Source organism: Schistocerca serialis, chromosome 10, assembly GCF_023864345.2.
Source record: "Schistocerca serialis cubense isolate TAMUIC-IGC-003099 chromosome 10, iqSchSeri2.2, whole genome shotgun sequence".
NCBI lineage: Eukaryota > Metazoa > Arthropoda > Insecta > Orthoptera > Acrididae > Schistocerca > Schistocerca serialis.
Genome location: NC_064647.1, coordinates 167,184,602 through 167,198,645, shown reverse-complemented (window position 1 = coordinate 167,198,645; position 14,044 = coordinate 167,184,602). Strand labels below are relative to the sequence as shown.

General features: G+C 39.7%; 2 protein-coding genes across 3 annotated transcripts in view; both read left to right on the top strand.

Annotated features, from left to right (window-relative positions):
* Positions 1-14,044, top strand: part of LOC126425291 (zinc finger protein 501-like) — a 438,372-nt gene that overhangs the window by 400,534 nt on the left and 23,794 nt on the right. Inside the window, exon 8 of one of the 2 annotated variants that reach the window (XM_050088264.1) lies at positions 4,147-5,802. The exons of the other annotated variant lie outside the window; for it this stretch is intronic. Coding sequence (XP_049944221.1) covers positions 4,147-4,978 — 832 coding nt within the window. The 3' untranslated portion in view covers positions 4,979-5,802. Of the gene's footprint in view, positions 1-4,146; positions 5,803-14,044 lie in introns of those variants that run through there. 2 annotated transcript variants of the gene reach the window in all.
* LOC126425292 (zinc finger protein 776-like) overlaps positions 10,197-14,044 on the top strand; it is a 44,313-nt gene continuing 40,465 nt past the window's right edge. The window contains exon 1 of the mRNA XM_050088267.1: positions 10,197-10,331. Coding sequence (XP_049944224.1) covers positions 10,255-10,331 — 77 coding nt within the window. The 5' untranslated portion in view covers positions 10,197-10,254. The remainder of the gene's footprint in view (positions 10,332-14,044) is intronic.

The window sequence follows — 14,044 nt, the reverse complement described above, 5'->3', positions numbered from 1 at the left end:
CAGCCTTGTGAGGTCAAGACTTGCATAGTTCGGAAGGAATGGAAGCTGTCTCTTAGAAAGGCATCATGCATATTTTTATATTCTTTTTAAAATAGATATAAAATAATTGTCGGATAAATTTCGGACGATGTTTTATGCCTACCACCGACTTTAAACATGTAATTTCGTCGACGTATTAATGGTGTATTGAAATCACCATCAAGTTACGTGTGAGGTACAAATTGTAAATGGGACTCAAGTATTCTTTGAACTGATACGAAACTGCATCATCTAATTCGGGACTATTCGGCTGTAATGTGTCAGCAAATGCATCAGCATTTAAAAGTAGGAATTTTGATAAACACGACACATACAGCATGCAATTACATTGTCATTTTTCTTTTGAAGACATTACGTGTGCTAAATTTGAACCAAATCCAAGTAGAACATATGTAACCAACCATTGCCATGTACATATTTTTTCCTAGTGTCAGCAAGGTCTAAACGGACTTCAATTAGTTTAAAATATTTTCCATTGTCCATTACTCTGTAAAAGATTTTATCCATTGTTCCACGACCAATGTGGCTTCATCCTGAGGAAAGTTCCTCATTCATTTTTGTGAACAATAACTTTTAGATTGTACGTGGTTGTTAAAAGAGCCTTACATGTCAGAACATACCAGTGAATGTTGGAGTGTCTGAAGGTGACTGTCTGCATCAGACCCTATTATGGCTTTGGTATGTAGACATAGATGGTCATAATGTACGTATCAAAATTTTATTGCCCCAATCAGGTACCTCCTTACATCTACTGGATCTCTGGGTGTGTTGTCATCGTGTTACACTGTGGAGTAACATCACTATCAGTGGATTTGCCTATATAAGAATATACAGCCTACAGTTTCAGGTTAACTTTATCGTTTACCTAGGTTTCAATGTTAGTAATATCATCTTCTTCAGAACATAGAATATTATTCAAATGTTTGTCTAAAACAAGCCATGTCCTAAGTCACCTTTATAAAACTTGATGCATAACCATAAGGTTTTGTCACTTCTATTAAACAAGCTGTTGCAGGTTCACTTTAAGCACATTGTATGGCCCTCGTTGACAAAACCTTATGGTTATGCATCAAGTTTTATAAAGTTGACTTAGGACATGGCTTGTTTTAGGCAAACATTTAAATAATATGGTATGTTCTGAAGAAGACATTATTACTAACGTTGAAACCTAGGTAAATGATAAAGTTAACCTGCAACTGTAGGCTGTATATTCTTATATAAACAATATCAGTTGCTGTCGCTGCATAAAAATGTTAAAAATTATGGGATTTGCCTATGTTTACCTCCTGTGGATATTCTCTGATGAAAGTACAATGTTTTGGTACCTAAAATAACGCCTCATATGAACCCGTCTCTCTGTTGCTTCTTTAAGGGGAGCCAGAGGTGCCTATGCTGCCCATGTTAAAATCACTAACTTTGAGGAACATTTATGAATAAACTACCAAATAGAAAATTTTGAATTTTTTTTTACATATAGAGTGGTTTAGTATTGCAGTTATGACAGAGGGATTTTGGAGTATCTTTTCTAGTTTCCTTCCAATTATTTTTTTTATTAATGACGCAAATTTTTTTACAAATAATTGCTTTATAGTAAACTGAAATGAAACTACTGAACATATTGCCAAATGACTGCGTTACAATGTAAGTTTGACCTCTAGAAGTGCTGTATAAAAATTTCATCTCTCTAGCTTGAGTGGATTTTGAGAAAATGTTCCTTATATCCGAAAAATTCTAATTTACGGGAAATGGCTATCAGAGTTTCTCATTACATTCCTGCACTATAGGATGGATTATCAGGGTCTTCTTCTTCATCCTCCAACAGCTTCATCTTCTGTCTTCTTTTCAGGCCTGTCGTTCCATCACACTTCATATGCCTTTCTCTTCTTTCTGCTCCTCTTATCCTTTCTCTGTCAATATTTCTTAGTACTCGTACAGTGTTCACCCCAGCTGTAAATCCTAATGCCTTCAGAACTTCACACTTCATACTGTTCCCTTGGTTGTAGGTTGCTATTGCATCATAAATGCCAAAGTGCAGTGTTTTTAAGTTTACAAACACCCTTTTAGGAATCATTTTCCAAATCAAATTGTTTATGCTCTCATTAGGATTCTGTGTCTTTCTGTGTAGACATTTGTGTAACAATTCTGGCTGTGCTCAGTAATGAAAAATTGGTTTCATTGCATTTATCACAGCTGCTGGCAAACCATGTTTGTGATCATAGTCCGTTTTTGCATTATATTTGCACCAGGAATCTTTTGGGCACAGGCTGTGTTGAGGGTATTCATTGGAAGAGGCAGTATGCTTTTTGCATGTCACTAACATTACTAGTATTTTGCCTTACATCACACCCATAGTATCTCTGTAGACGTTCAATGACCTCATCAGTAAGCCTGCCTCTGCCTCCTATTGTCTTTCCATCACTGAGCTTACTTGAACCCAAAGTTTGTTTGAGCCTTCGAAGACGTGCACCCATACGCTTTTGCACATGCCCAATGCATTCCAACTTTTCAACTACAAATTCATTTCCATATGGTTTCAGTTCCTCTATAGTCTTGAAACCTTTGGAGTCACCATCCCCAAGGTAGTATTTGTACCTAACGTTGTATCTGGGAACTGAACGTTCAAAAATTTGTTTCACTCCATCCACTTCCATTGCTCCACTTGATCCACTAAAATTTGCCTCACAGGTTCCACTGTGCTCTCCTTTGATTTTATTTTTGCACCTAAAATGTTTTGATAATATTGCAACATCTATCACTTTTGCACTATCACCACAAGTAGCAGTTACAACCCCATTCAGGGATTTATGACCCCTCTTTTGCCAGGAACCATCTAATGCCACTACCAAATCCCTAGAACCACCGTTCATTTCTACAGATTCCTCCACTGCTTCCTTCATGGTTTTCAAAGCCACATCTTCAACAGAGGATCCTACCAGTTCACAGTAGTACCCAAATTTGCTTGGAGGCGATGGCAAGTTCATAATACCACAAAACAGTTTACCAGCAGCAGACCCTTTTCCAATGGATCGAAGACCATACACAAGTCGAACATTCACATCAAACACTCTAGATCGTCCATTTTCACCAAAGAGACTGGCATGTGAATTGTAGAAAGTCACTTGATACTTGCAACATGCACAGTTTATCTTCATCTCACAAGCTAAACCAAAGTGCTTTGTTATCTCTAGTCCCACTCCTACACTTCAACACATTTTGCACAGAACACTTTCTTTCACCACAGAAGATAATAATCCAATATTCAGTACTTCGTTAATATCATCACTGCCACTAACATATTCACGAAATCTGTCATTTCCACCAGTCAGCTTCTTGCTAGAAGATGTCACAGGGCTATGGCCGGCCATGTGTTGCTTAGCAGAAGAACACACTGTTTCAATAATTGTAGTATTGCAACTTGGTATTAGTGTTAATTTTCTTTTCCCTACGTTCTCCTCTTCTTATATACACGGTTACTAAAACATGGCGTCATAACCAGAACAACGCTTTACACAAGAAGTATAATACTATCAACAACAGGCACAACACTGAACTAATTCGAAACAGTAAACAGCAAAGAGACGATGTTCCGCGTTCTTAGCGCTTCATTTGTCACAGAAAACTATGTAGCCAACCCTTGCACACTCGCTGTATGCGTAACATAAGGCGCGCTGTATGCGTAACAGGCCGAGAAAATCCCAAGCAGTTTGCCAGGAAGTCACGAGAGGGTGTTAGATGCATTCAGCGGCCGCCCATTTCCTCTGCAGGCGTGGGGGAAAATGGTAATAACTCCAGGGCGAGTAGAACAATAATTCAAAGTTTACATTAAAGAGGAATGTTCCAATTAATTTTCGGTAGCAAAAAAAAAAATTCGTAATTTTTTGGATTTGACCACCTCCGGCTCCCCTTAAAGAGGCCCAAAAGTTCTATTAATGCAAGTACATTTGCTCATAATTTGTAACCTGCATTGCAGACTATGCCGTACACCATGCCTTCATGGGGATGTTTAGAGATCTTTTGAGACCTAGCGTATGTTAGTGTAATTGTTATTTCCATAGTTGAACTGTTATGAAAATATTTTCTGACACAATTTTTTCCACTTTTCTGCAGTATTAATCGTGCTGGTATGCTGAACAGCAATGCTGCCGGTGACAGTGGCAGTTCAGTTACCAAAGTGTCTCTGGCTGCAGTATCAGAGAACAGGATACAGAGCATCACCATGCAGCAAGCATCCTGTGGAAATAAAACTGATATAAGACATCTGGCACACAGGTGTGACATCTGCAAAGAGACGTTCAGCCAGTTGCAGGATCTGAAGGAGCACACACACGTGGACAGACGTGAATTGTTGCATTCGTGTAACGTGTGTAGCAAAATATTCAAAAGAAGAGACACTTTGGAGAAGCACTTCCGTCTACATACGGGTGAACGCCCATACTGTTGTAACTTTTGCAACAAGACATTCACTCAAAGCAGTACTTTGAAGGAGCATTCACGGCTGCACACGGGTGAATGCCCATACAGCTGCAGCGTTTGCAGCAAGGCATTCAAATCGAATAGCCATCTACATAAACACCTTAGACTACATACAGGCGAACGCCCGTATAACTGTCGCGTTTGCAAAAAGACATTCAAATCAAATAGCCATCTACGTAAACATGTAAAGCTGCATACAGGCGAACGCCCTTACAGTTGTGCCGTTTGCAACAAGACATTTGTAACAAATACTAACCTGAAGATGCATGCACGGTTGCATACTGGCGAACGCCCCTACAGCTGTGGTGTTTGCAACAAGACATTCAAATCAAATAACCATCTAAAGTTGCATTCAAGGCTACATACTGGCGAACGCCCCTACAGTTGCAGTATTTGCAACAAGTCATTCACGCGAAGTGATCTATTGAAGCAGCATTCACAGATTCATACTGGCAACCGTGCTTAAATCTATTGCCGTTTGCAAAAGGCAGTCACAAAAAGTAATACTCTTAAAGAACATTCGCAGCTGTACAGTGTTGAATGTCCTTATATTTCTTTTGTGTGTTGTAACAGATTTTTGCAGCTGGTTACCAGAAGGTCATCTCGCAGCTGCTCATTACAGAAAGACAACAGAACTGCATTGTTTGTCAAAACGAGCTCTTAATCATACATTGATACATATTGGACAGCATTCCCTTCTTCATAAAAACTGATGTCCATACACTTGTTATATGTTTGTGAAGAGATTTAAAACCAGCCACAGACTGGAGAGGCACTTAATCTGCCACACAAGCCACATTTGCGGCATGTGTGTGAAGACAATGAGTGTTCTTAAAGGCTTGAAAATACACCTGTGATTACATCCTGACACATACTCTAGTCACTGTAACTTACATCATACGAAGTTTAAGAGGGGTTGTGAAATTTCTCATCTAGGATGATTCTTATGACTGCTTTTGCTATGAGAGTTAAGTCGTGATTGAAAGCTCACTTAGAGGTATTTTGGAGGCACACTTACTCTGGGATATAATCGCAACTGCAATATCAATGTACTATTAATTTTTATACAGCACAGATCATGTAGCTTAATGGACATCAAACTTCATACCACAGGTCGCATTCAACCCAACTCAAAGTATTCATGTGGCCTGTGGTTCTCAGCCATATTTTATAATGACACTATCAGATGACCTAGCGTGGCCTTGGTATGCATTTATTCCAATCTTCTATTAGTCCATCTCCTTCCACTTTCGTTATCCATCTCCATCCTTTCCCCTCTCTATTCACCTCCTCCTCTATCCATCTGCTACCTCTCTATCCTCCTCCTCCTCCTCCTCCTCCTCCTCTATCCATCTGCTACCCCTCTCTATCCTCCTCCTCCTCTATCCATCTGCTACCCCTCCCTATCCTCCTCCTCCTCCTCCTCTATCCATCTGCTACTCCTCTCTATCCTCCTCCTCCTCCTCCTCCTCCTCTATCCATCTGCTACTCCTCTCTATCCTCCTCCTCCTCCACCTCCTCCTCCTCCTCTATCCATCTGCTACCCCTCTCTATCCTCCTCCTCCTCCTCTATCCATCTGCTACCCCTCTCTATCCTCCTCCCTCTATCCATCTCCCCCTCCTCCTCCTCCTCCTCCTCCTATCCATCTCCCCCTCCTCCTCCTCCTCCTCCTCCTCCTCCCCCCCTCCTCCTCCTCCCCCTCCCTCTATCTATCTCCTCTTCCCTCTCTATCTGTATCCTGTATCCTCCTCCCCCTTTATCCATCTCCTCCTCCCCCTTTATTTGTCTCCTCCACCCCCTTTATCTGTCTCCGCCTCCACCCTCTGTCCATCTCTTCCTACTCCCTTCTCTCCCACATTATTACTCCTAAGCAAATACGAGGTTACTGGGTCTCACTCCCATAGTATTTCTTTCAATATAGTAAGTAGTGTGTGTAGAAAGTTTGGTCGAAATCGACCCAGGGATTCAGGAGAAGATTTTTGCCCATAGCTTCGCCCATGTATGTGAACGTCCAATAGATTTCACATATTTCACAGATATTTGTAGACATAGCTCATCTATATCTCTAGCGAATTTCGCCCTGCAGATGTTTATGCTGTCCTATCTCTTGAATGATGTGTTTTACAATGTTACAAATTTATAGGTACATTCAGCAGCATATGTTGATACTGTGTGTGAAATGTGTTACAAATAGTTAGTAGCAAAGAAGTTATACTCATGCATGATGCGGCAGTTTTTCGTGCGTTCAATGTTTGAGCTCATATTCCTTGAACTGTGTGTCATACAATGTTGTAATTTTGCAGGTACATTCAGTGATATATGTGAATACAGTCCGCAAAATGTGTCGCAAATACTGTTAGTAGTAAAGAAGTAGTAAAATAAAAGGTCACGCCTGATGCGCTAGTTTTACTGTATAAACAGCGAAAATGTACTAAGCGATAAACCTTTTATTCTTTTATCATTTTGTCAGGGTTGACAGCGAGAAAAAGTGCCATTAACGTTTGAAATTTTGTATAAAATTTGTTGCAAGTCATTAAGTGTTCTCGAATAATGGATAAATAAAGTCTGTGTGTTTACAGGTCATGGACTACATTTTTTCTTTCCATCCCTACCATCACGCCTTTTATAGATTGGTGGTACTTACAACAGCGATTTCTTCCAGGCAGTAAGTGATATGCATACAAAAGTTGTTTGAAAACGGTTTCGCAGGGCCTTTGGAACATACTTACTTAGATCCATTGTTATAGTAAATATGGATGCAGCTAACAATAGCAAACGAATCCCAAAACGCCAGCTGGCCAGAGTGGCGAAGCGGATCTAGGCACTACAGTCTGGAACCATGCGACTGCTATGGTTGCAGGTTCGAATCCTGCCTCGGGCATGGATGTGTGTGATGTCCTTTGGTTAGATAGTTTTAAGTAGTTCTAAGTTCTAGGGAACTGATGACATTAGAAGTTAAGTCCCATAGTGCTCAGAGCCATTTGAAAACCATTTTGAACCAAAATGCCAACTAACATCAAGATTCTCAAGAGTGTAGTTTTCGTGCTCAGTAACAAACGAAAGTTCTTACAGAGACAGAAATATTTTTAAGATGTGCTTAGTTTTAATTGAAGCTCGGAAGATAACCATGACCTAAGTAAAGCTGGTCGCTTACCTCAGGGGCAAAAGATTAAGTAGAATGGTTAGAGGCTGTAACAGGCAGAGTGTTGCCTTGTCTATCTTCTAGTACTAACAGGCATGTGCAACCAATGCCGATTAGCAGCTATGGTATAAATTTTGACACACAAGTAACATGGATTCCTAAATGAACATTATAGACACAGTATGTATTTATAGCAAGGAATACGAAATTAAATTAAGACCTTTGTAATACAACACAATGAATAAAACAATAATGTCATTCAGAAAATAATGTAAACGTTTTTGATCTTGTCTCATATTCCATAATGCAATTAAATATCAGTGAAATTATTGTTAGTTAATCATTTAATCACATGTCCACATAGACAGCACAAGAACACATCATCAGGCAATCACAGAGTCACACCTTTGTGGGCACTGAGGGAGGCAGCAGTCCGAAACAGAGAATCATCGACACAAAGTGTAACAGTTTGTTCTGGCATTTAACGATCAGTGCTTGGGATGGGGAGAGGGGGATTGGAGACCAACTTGTCACTTCCTTACTACAAATTGTCCATTGGACGCTTGTTAAGTACGAATTTATGTAGGTTATCAAGTAACAATAAGATTCATACATATGAAGTCCAAGATGCCATGCATTAATGCCATTGTTGGCTCTTGAGCAAGGAGTTTGACGACCACTGACTTAAATGTATTGTGGGGATGGTCGACGTGTTGCTGTAAAATGCTGGAGTGACTCACTCTTACAGTTACATTGGATTAAGTATTGTAATAGCTTTGTTTCACAGACGCAATTAACAAAGTTTTTTGTTTATTCTTACCATGTGGCAAGTTTGTCAACATCCCTATGTCTGTGATCCAGTTTCTATAACAGTACCATCATTGTCAGTATGAGTCATAAGTTGAAGGAAGTAATAAGTATATATTATGTCTTTGAATTTTGTTAGGAGCGTCTTTCATAATGCAGTTCATCCTTCTCTGTCCTTCCTGTGGTCATTTGAGCCTTAAATCTCTGTAGGCAAGTAGTCTTAAATACTTGAGAGGTGTGACTGATCGAAATCCAGTCGTTTAGTGAAATGGTATTGTATCTTTTCATGTATTACCTTGCATTACATTTGAGTAAAGAATGGGCATTCAACTTCTCCTTGGGAGCCAAGGGGTTCTATTAGCAGCAGTGAATTATTTTCCACTCATCTGATTGCAAACAGTGGTTGATCTGCCTATTGACATCTGGTCATAGTAGTGTGAGTCATTGTTCCAGATGATTCTCAGTTTTGTACTGTAGATTCATTGCTAAGGATTGAAAGGGGGGGCTGTGGGACAATGTGCCTTTTCAAGCAATATTCTAACCTACTGGCATACTGAGAATCTTGAAGAAATATAGCACTGATACCTCTGCATTATTTGCAACATTATTTCGTATTCGTAGCTACAGAAATACACATGACAAATTCAGGTGTGGATACTAGTCACGCACAAATATGCTATTAGTAGTACCTCCTCAGAATAGTGGGAACATGGCGTAAAATAGCTACTAAAAATCACATTATGTGCAGCATTATTTCATATTCATAGCTACAGAAAAACAACACGAAAATAATAAATTTAGGTGTGCATCTCCATTAAGCACAAATGTGCTATTACTAATCCTTGTGACAATACTTTTGCCGGCCGGAGTCGACAAGCGGTTCTAGGCGCTACAGTCTGGAACCGCGCGACCGCTACGGTCGCAGGTTCGAATCCTGCCTCGGGCATGGATGTGTGTGATGTCCTTAGGTTAGTTAGGCTTAAGTAGCTCTAAGTTCTAGGGGACTGATGACCTCAAAAGTTAAGTCCCATAGTGCTCAGAGCCATTTTTTGTTACAATTCTTTTTTGTGTTAATTCTTGTGATTGAAGGTCTGGGGGACTTCAGCTGTTCACTCATGTAAGAAAATGGAATGCCTACAGCTAAACAATAAATGACACCGTGACAGCTGTAGTTGTTTCATATTCGTACATAGCACAATACTGGTAATGTGGTATAATGTGGCTACTAAAAATTCATCTGCAACCTAGGCGTCAACAGAAATCAAAATTAAAGAGAACTGAAAATTCTTTTTTATGTTCTATGTATAGGTCTGATATATGTCCTTCACACTTGTTCTTCTGAATATCATTCGGTCTAATTTTGCTTCATCCACAGACATCATATTCATTTCTCTGAATTAAGTTTCCTCCGTAATAAATGTTAATGTCATTGCAGTATAAGTTGTGACTTTGTTGACTTCGATTCTTCCATGATTAAATGCCGACAGCTGTCAGTACAGGTGTCATATAGATAGGTGTGACATGTTGACTACCTATGAGGTCACTAAAAGTGGGAGAAATTTGTCTTGGTGCGTCACAGTGAATCCAGAATAATCATAGTGGTGCAATAAAAAGTTTGTACCAAAAGTGTTTGGTCAATGCAGGATATAATATTAAACATCCTCCAAAACCTCTCTCTATCGTTTGCAACTGACCCCAAGTATCATTCTGTCACCACACTACTTCCACAGGATCCCCCCGGCCGGACAACATAACAACAACAGGAAGCTGACATTTGTGCACTGTAGCTTGTATGCAACTTCACGTAAGCGGTTACCTTCGAAAACGATTGAGCTTTGCCAGCACAGAGCTGAATGGAGAAAAATCGATGTACTGTTGGTGAATCCCAAACTATTAAAAATTTAATAGAGTCTAACGTGCATCATATTAAATTGCTAAACAGATATGTCTCAGTAACTGTGATTTTAATAGTTATGATGAATATCGTCTACCTCTAGAATAAACAGAGAATGTATCTGTATAATTTATGAATCATAATGTTCAACAATGTGTTACAGTGGACGAGTAATGACACTATGCCCCAAATTTGCAGACTCTAGTGTAAATCAAGTAAATCTTTTGTGATATTCAATATGTACATTTTTTGAGAAAATACGTGCATATCTAAATGATAAACAGCATTACTTGTATCTTATGGAAAAACTGCCAAGTAAATCCTGTCATTCATTTCCTGTACTTTGTGTGGAACAGCCATGTGTTCCATCTGTTTAACTACAACGTCCACAGAATACTCATAAAGAGCAGAAACTTGTTAAGATAATATTATGTTATTGTTATCGAACAACTAATGTACAGCAGCTCAAAATGACATAGTCAAAGCTGCTGGTGGCATAACAGTGGGAAGGAGCACATGAATCATACACAGGATGTCCCAGTAGGATCATCTGAAGAAAGAAAGCCTAGTAAACACAGTCTCTAATATGCATATCTTAAGAGCTATAAGCGTTTCTTCATCTTAAAGACTCTGAATCAAATTTCTTGTACTTCAAGCTCTTTGCTTTCCACATGTTGTGAGGAGAAGAAAAAATTGCCCATTAAATGTGGGCTCAAAATGCACGCTTAAAGGCTATGAGCACTTGTTCAGTGGAAGAGATGTGTTTCACAGTAGCGAAAATGAACGAGTGCTCAGAGCTCTTAAGGTATACACGGTAGAGCCAATGTTTACTAGACTTTTTGCTCTCGGTGATCATTCCTGACATATTGACCATTCATTCTTAGACACATACAGATTGGAGCAAGTACCATGATCTCTAGTGCCATCCTGAACCTCACCATGTTTCTCCCACCTGTTATACCGTCAATGTGGTGATAGCAGGTTCATTTTCATAGCAATACAGAGAATCTGACTGCAGGCGTACGTGGAGTACTGTAAAGGGATGGTGAGGTAGCAAGCTGTCGGTGAGATGTCCTACTCAGGCACTGCCCCTCCACATGATCTGGTGGCTGGGGTGGCATCCTACTTAACGGGCTCACCCTGTCTTTTGCATAGTGACATAATTTTTCTAATTTTCTTCTTATTCGGCTTCCTCTTTATTCTATATTTGCCCATGATGATGCAAAGACTATTGAAGCTAATTTTTTTATGGAAACATACATTAAAATAAATTTTAATAAGATGATCACTATCTTCCTCAGTACTTGATGACTGGATTATTGGTCAGATCCATACTTACAAGAGGGGTGTTTAGTATAATTTTCTGCACAGTTCCAGTATAGCGGCGGGAATCTCTCTCTCTTATGTCATGATCCCAAGGCTCCTCAGACTACTCAGCATTGTGCTATGCATTAAGGATCGAAGTGTCACATAATGGCGATACCTTAATCAATAAATGAATAAACGAGCGCTAAAAGTGGCAAGTGTGGTTACACACTTTCCTCTGACGTAATAACTAAATTCAGCAAATTGTGGCTTACATTGGAGCGCTTTGAGAATGTGGCTATGGCTTTACAATGGGTTGACAAAGGTCATGGGATAGGGATATACACATATGTAGATGGCGAAAGTATTGAATACGCAAAATATAAAATCCCAGTCCATTGGCGGAGCTCTTGTCTGTACTTACGTGATTCATGTGAAAAACTTTCTGACATGATTACGGCTGCACGATTGGAATTAACAGACTTTGAATGTGGAATGGTAGTTAAGCTAGATGCATGGAACATTCCATTTCGAAAATCATTAGGGGATTCAGTATTCCCAGATCTACAGCATCAAGAGTGGAAGAAGAATGCCAAATTTCAGGCATTACTTCTTACTGTGCACAACGTAGTAGCTGACGGCCTTCACTTAACGATCGAGGGTAGCAGCGTTTGCGTAGAGTTGTCAGTGCCATCAAACAAGCAACACTGCATGAAATAACCATAGTGTTGCTTGTCCAATAGCATTGCAGAAATCAACTTTCCACATCACATTAGGTCAATGGGGTGAAATTTGGTGTTAATGGGTTATATAGGCAGACAACCGATGCAAGTGGCTTTGCTAACAGCACGACTTCACCTGCAGCGCCTTCCCAGGGCTCGTGACCATAACAGTTGGACTCTAGACGACTGGAAAACACTGTCCTCATCAAATGAATCCTTGTTTCAGTTGGTAAGAGGTCATGGTAGGGTTCGAGTGTGGTGCAGACCCCACGAAACCATGGACCCAAGTTGTCAGCAAGGCAGTGTGTAAGCTGGTGGTGGCTACATAATGACGTGGCCCAATTTTACATGGAATGGACTGAATCCTCTATGCCAACTGAGCCAACCACTGACTAGAAATTGTTATGTTCAGCTACTTGCAGACCATTTGCAGCCATTCGTGGACTTCATATTCTCAGACAGTGATGGAATTGACACCAGGCCACAATTGTTGACAATTGTTTTTAAGAAAATTCTGGACAATCCGAGCAAATGATATGACCACCCAATCGCCCTACATGAATGAATCCCATCGAGCGTTTATGCGACATAATCGAGAGGTCAGGTCATGCACAAAATCTTGCACCTTGAAGACTTTCAAATTATCAGTGTGTGTAGAGGCAGCCTGGCTCAGTATTTCTGCAGGGACTTCCAACAACTTGCAGAGTCCATGCCATGTCAAGTCGCTGCACAACACTGGACAAAGGGAGGTCGGACACAATATTAGAAGGTATTCCGTGACTTTTGTCATCTCACTGTATGTTACAGCAGGAAACACCATAATCTGTTACAAAAGCAGTACAGATAATTTCTCCATAAAAAATTCCAAGATAACCCATTGTGTGAGTGGTGATATTATATGTGGAATTTGCAGTCTGCCTATCTCTTATATGCTTATGTTTTCTTTGTTTTGTAAAATGGTTTCTAATCAGTAACTCTGTTTCTGTTTGTAGCTGAAGTTGTTTGCTGTTTCTGGAACGTCTGCATAATTATTCCATCTTTCAATGTGCTCTGTTCATTTTGTCACTTCTGTCTCCCTATTTAGGGCCATAAAACTTATGAATAGTTTTCTGCTTTATCTGTAACTTTCTCAATGAAAACCGGAGTTTGGGATCTACAGCAGTCTCTTCTTTGTAGAGGATATTATGCGCCTCAGACCTTTTAATGAGGTTATAATAAGTCATAATAATAGGTCTCATTTACCAAGTTTTTGTTTTCGTGGTACCAGTTTCCCAGTTTTTCTCATTAAGACACTTAACGTTACAATAATGTTCAATGACGAAAAAAAAATCGCAACAGCATGAAAGATTTGTGCGTCATAAATGAGTTAGTAGGTGTGTTTCTATATCTGAAAAATGATGTGTATTACAATTTGATTTCAGTCACATGAGTGTAGCGCTAGCAGTGCCACTATGACGATGCAAATCAAATTTGCTTTAAATAAACGCTGTACCCGTCGTGAAAGTTTGTTACCTTTGAGATTGAACGTGGTGACTTGATGTCAGTCAAGAATGCCTTTAAGGTGACAAAGATGCCATTATCAACACCTCACTGAGTTTGTTTGAGGTCGTGTGTTAGGGTATAAGAAGCTGTATGTTCCTTCTGCGATACTGCAGAAAGAT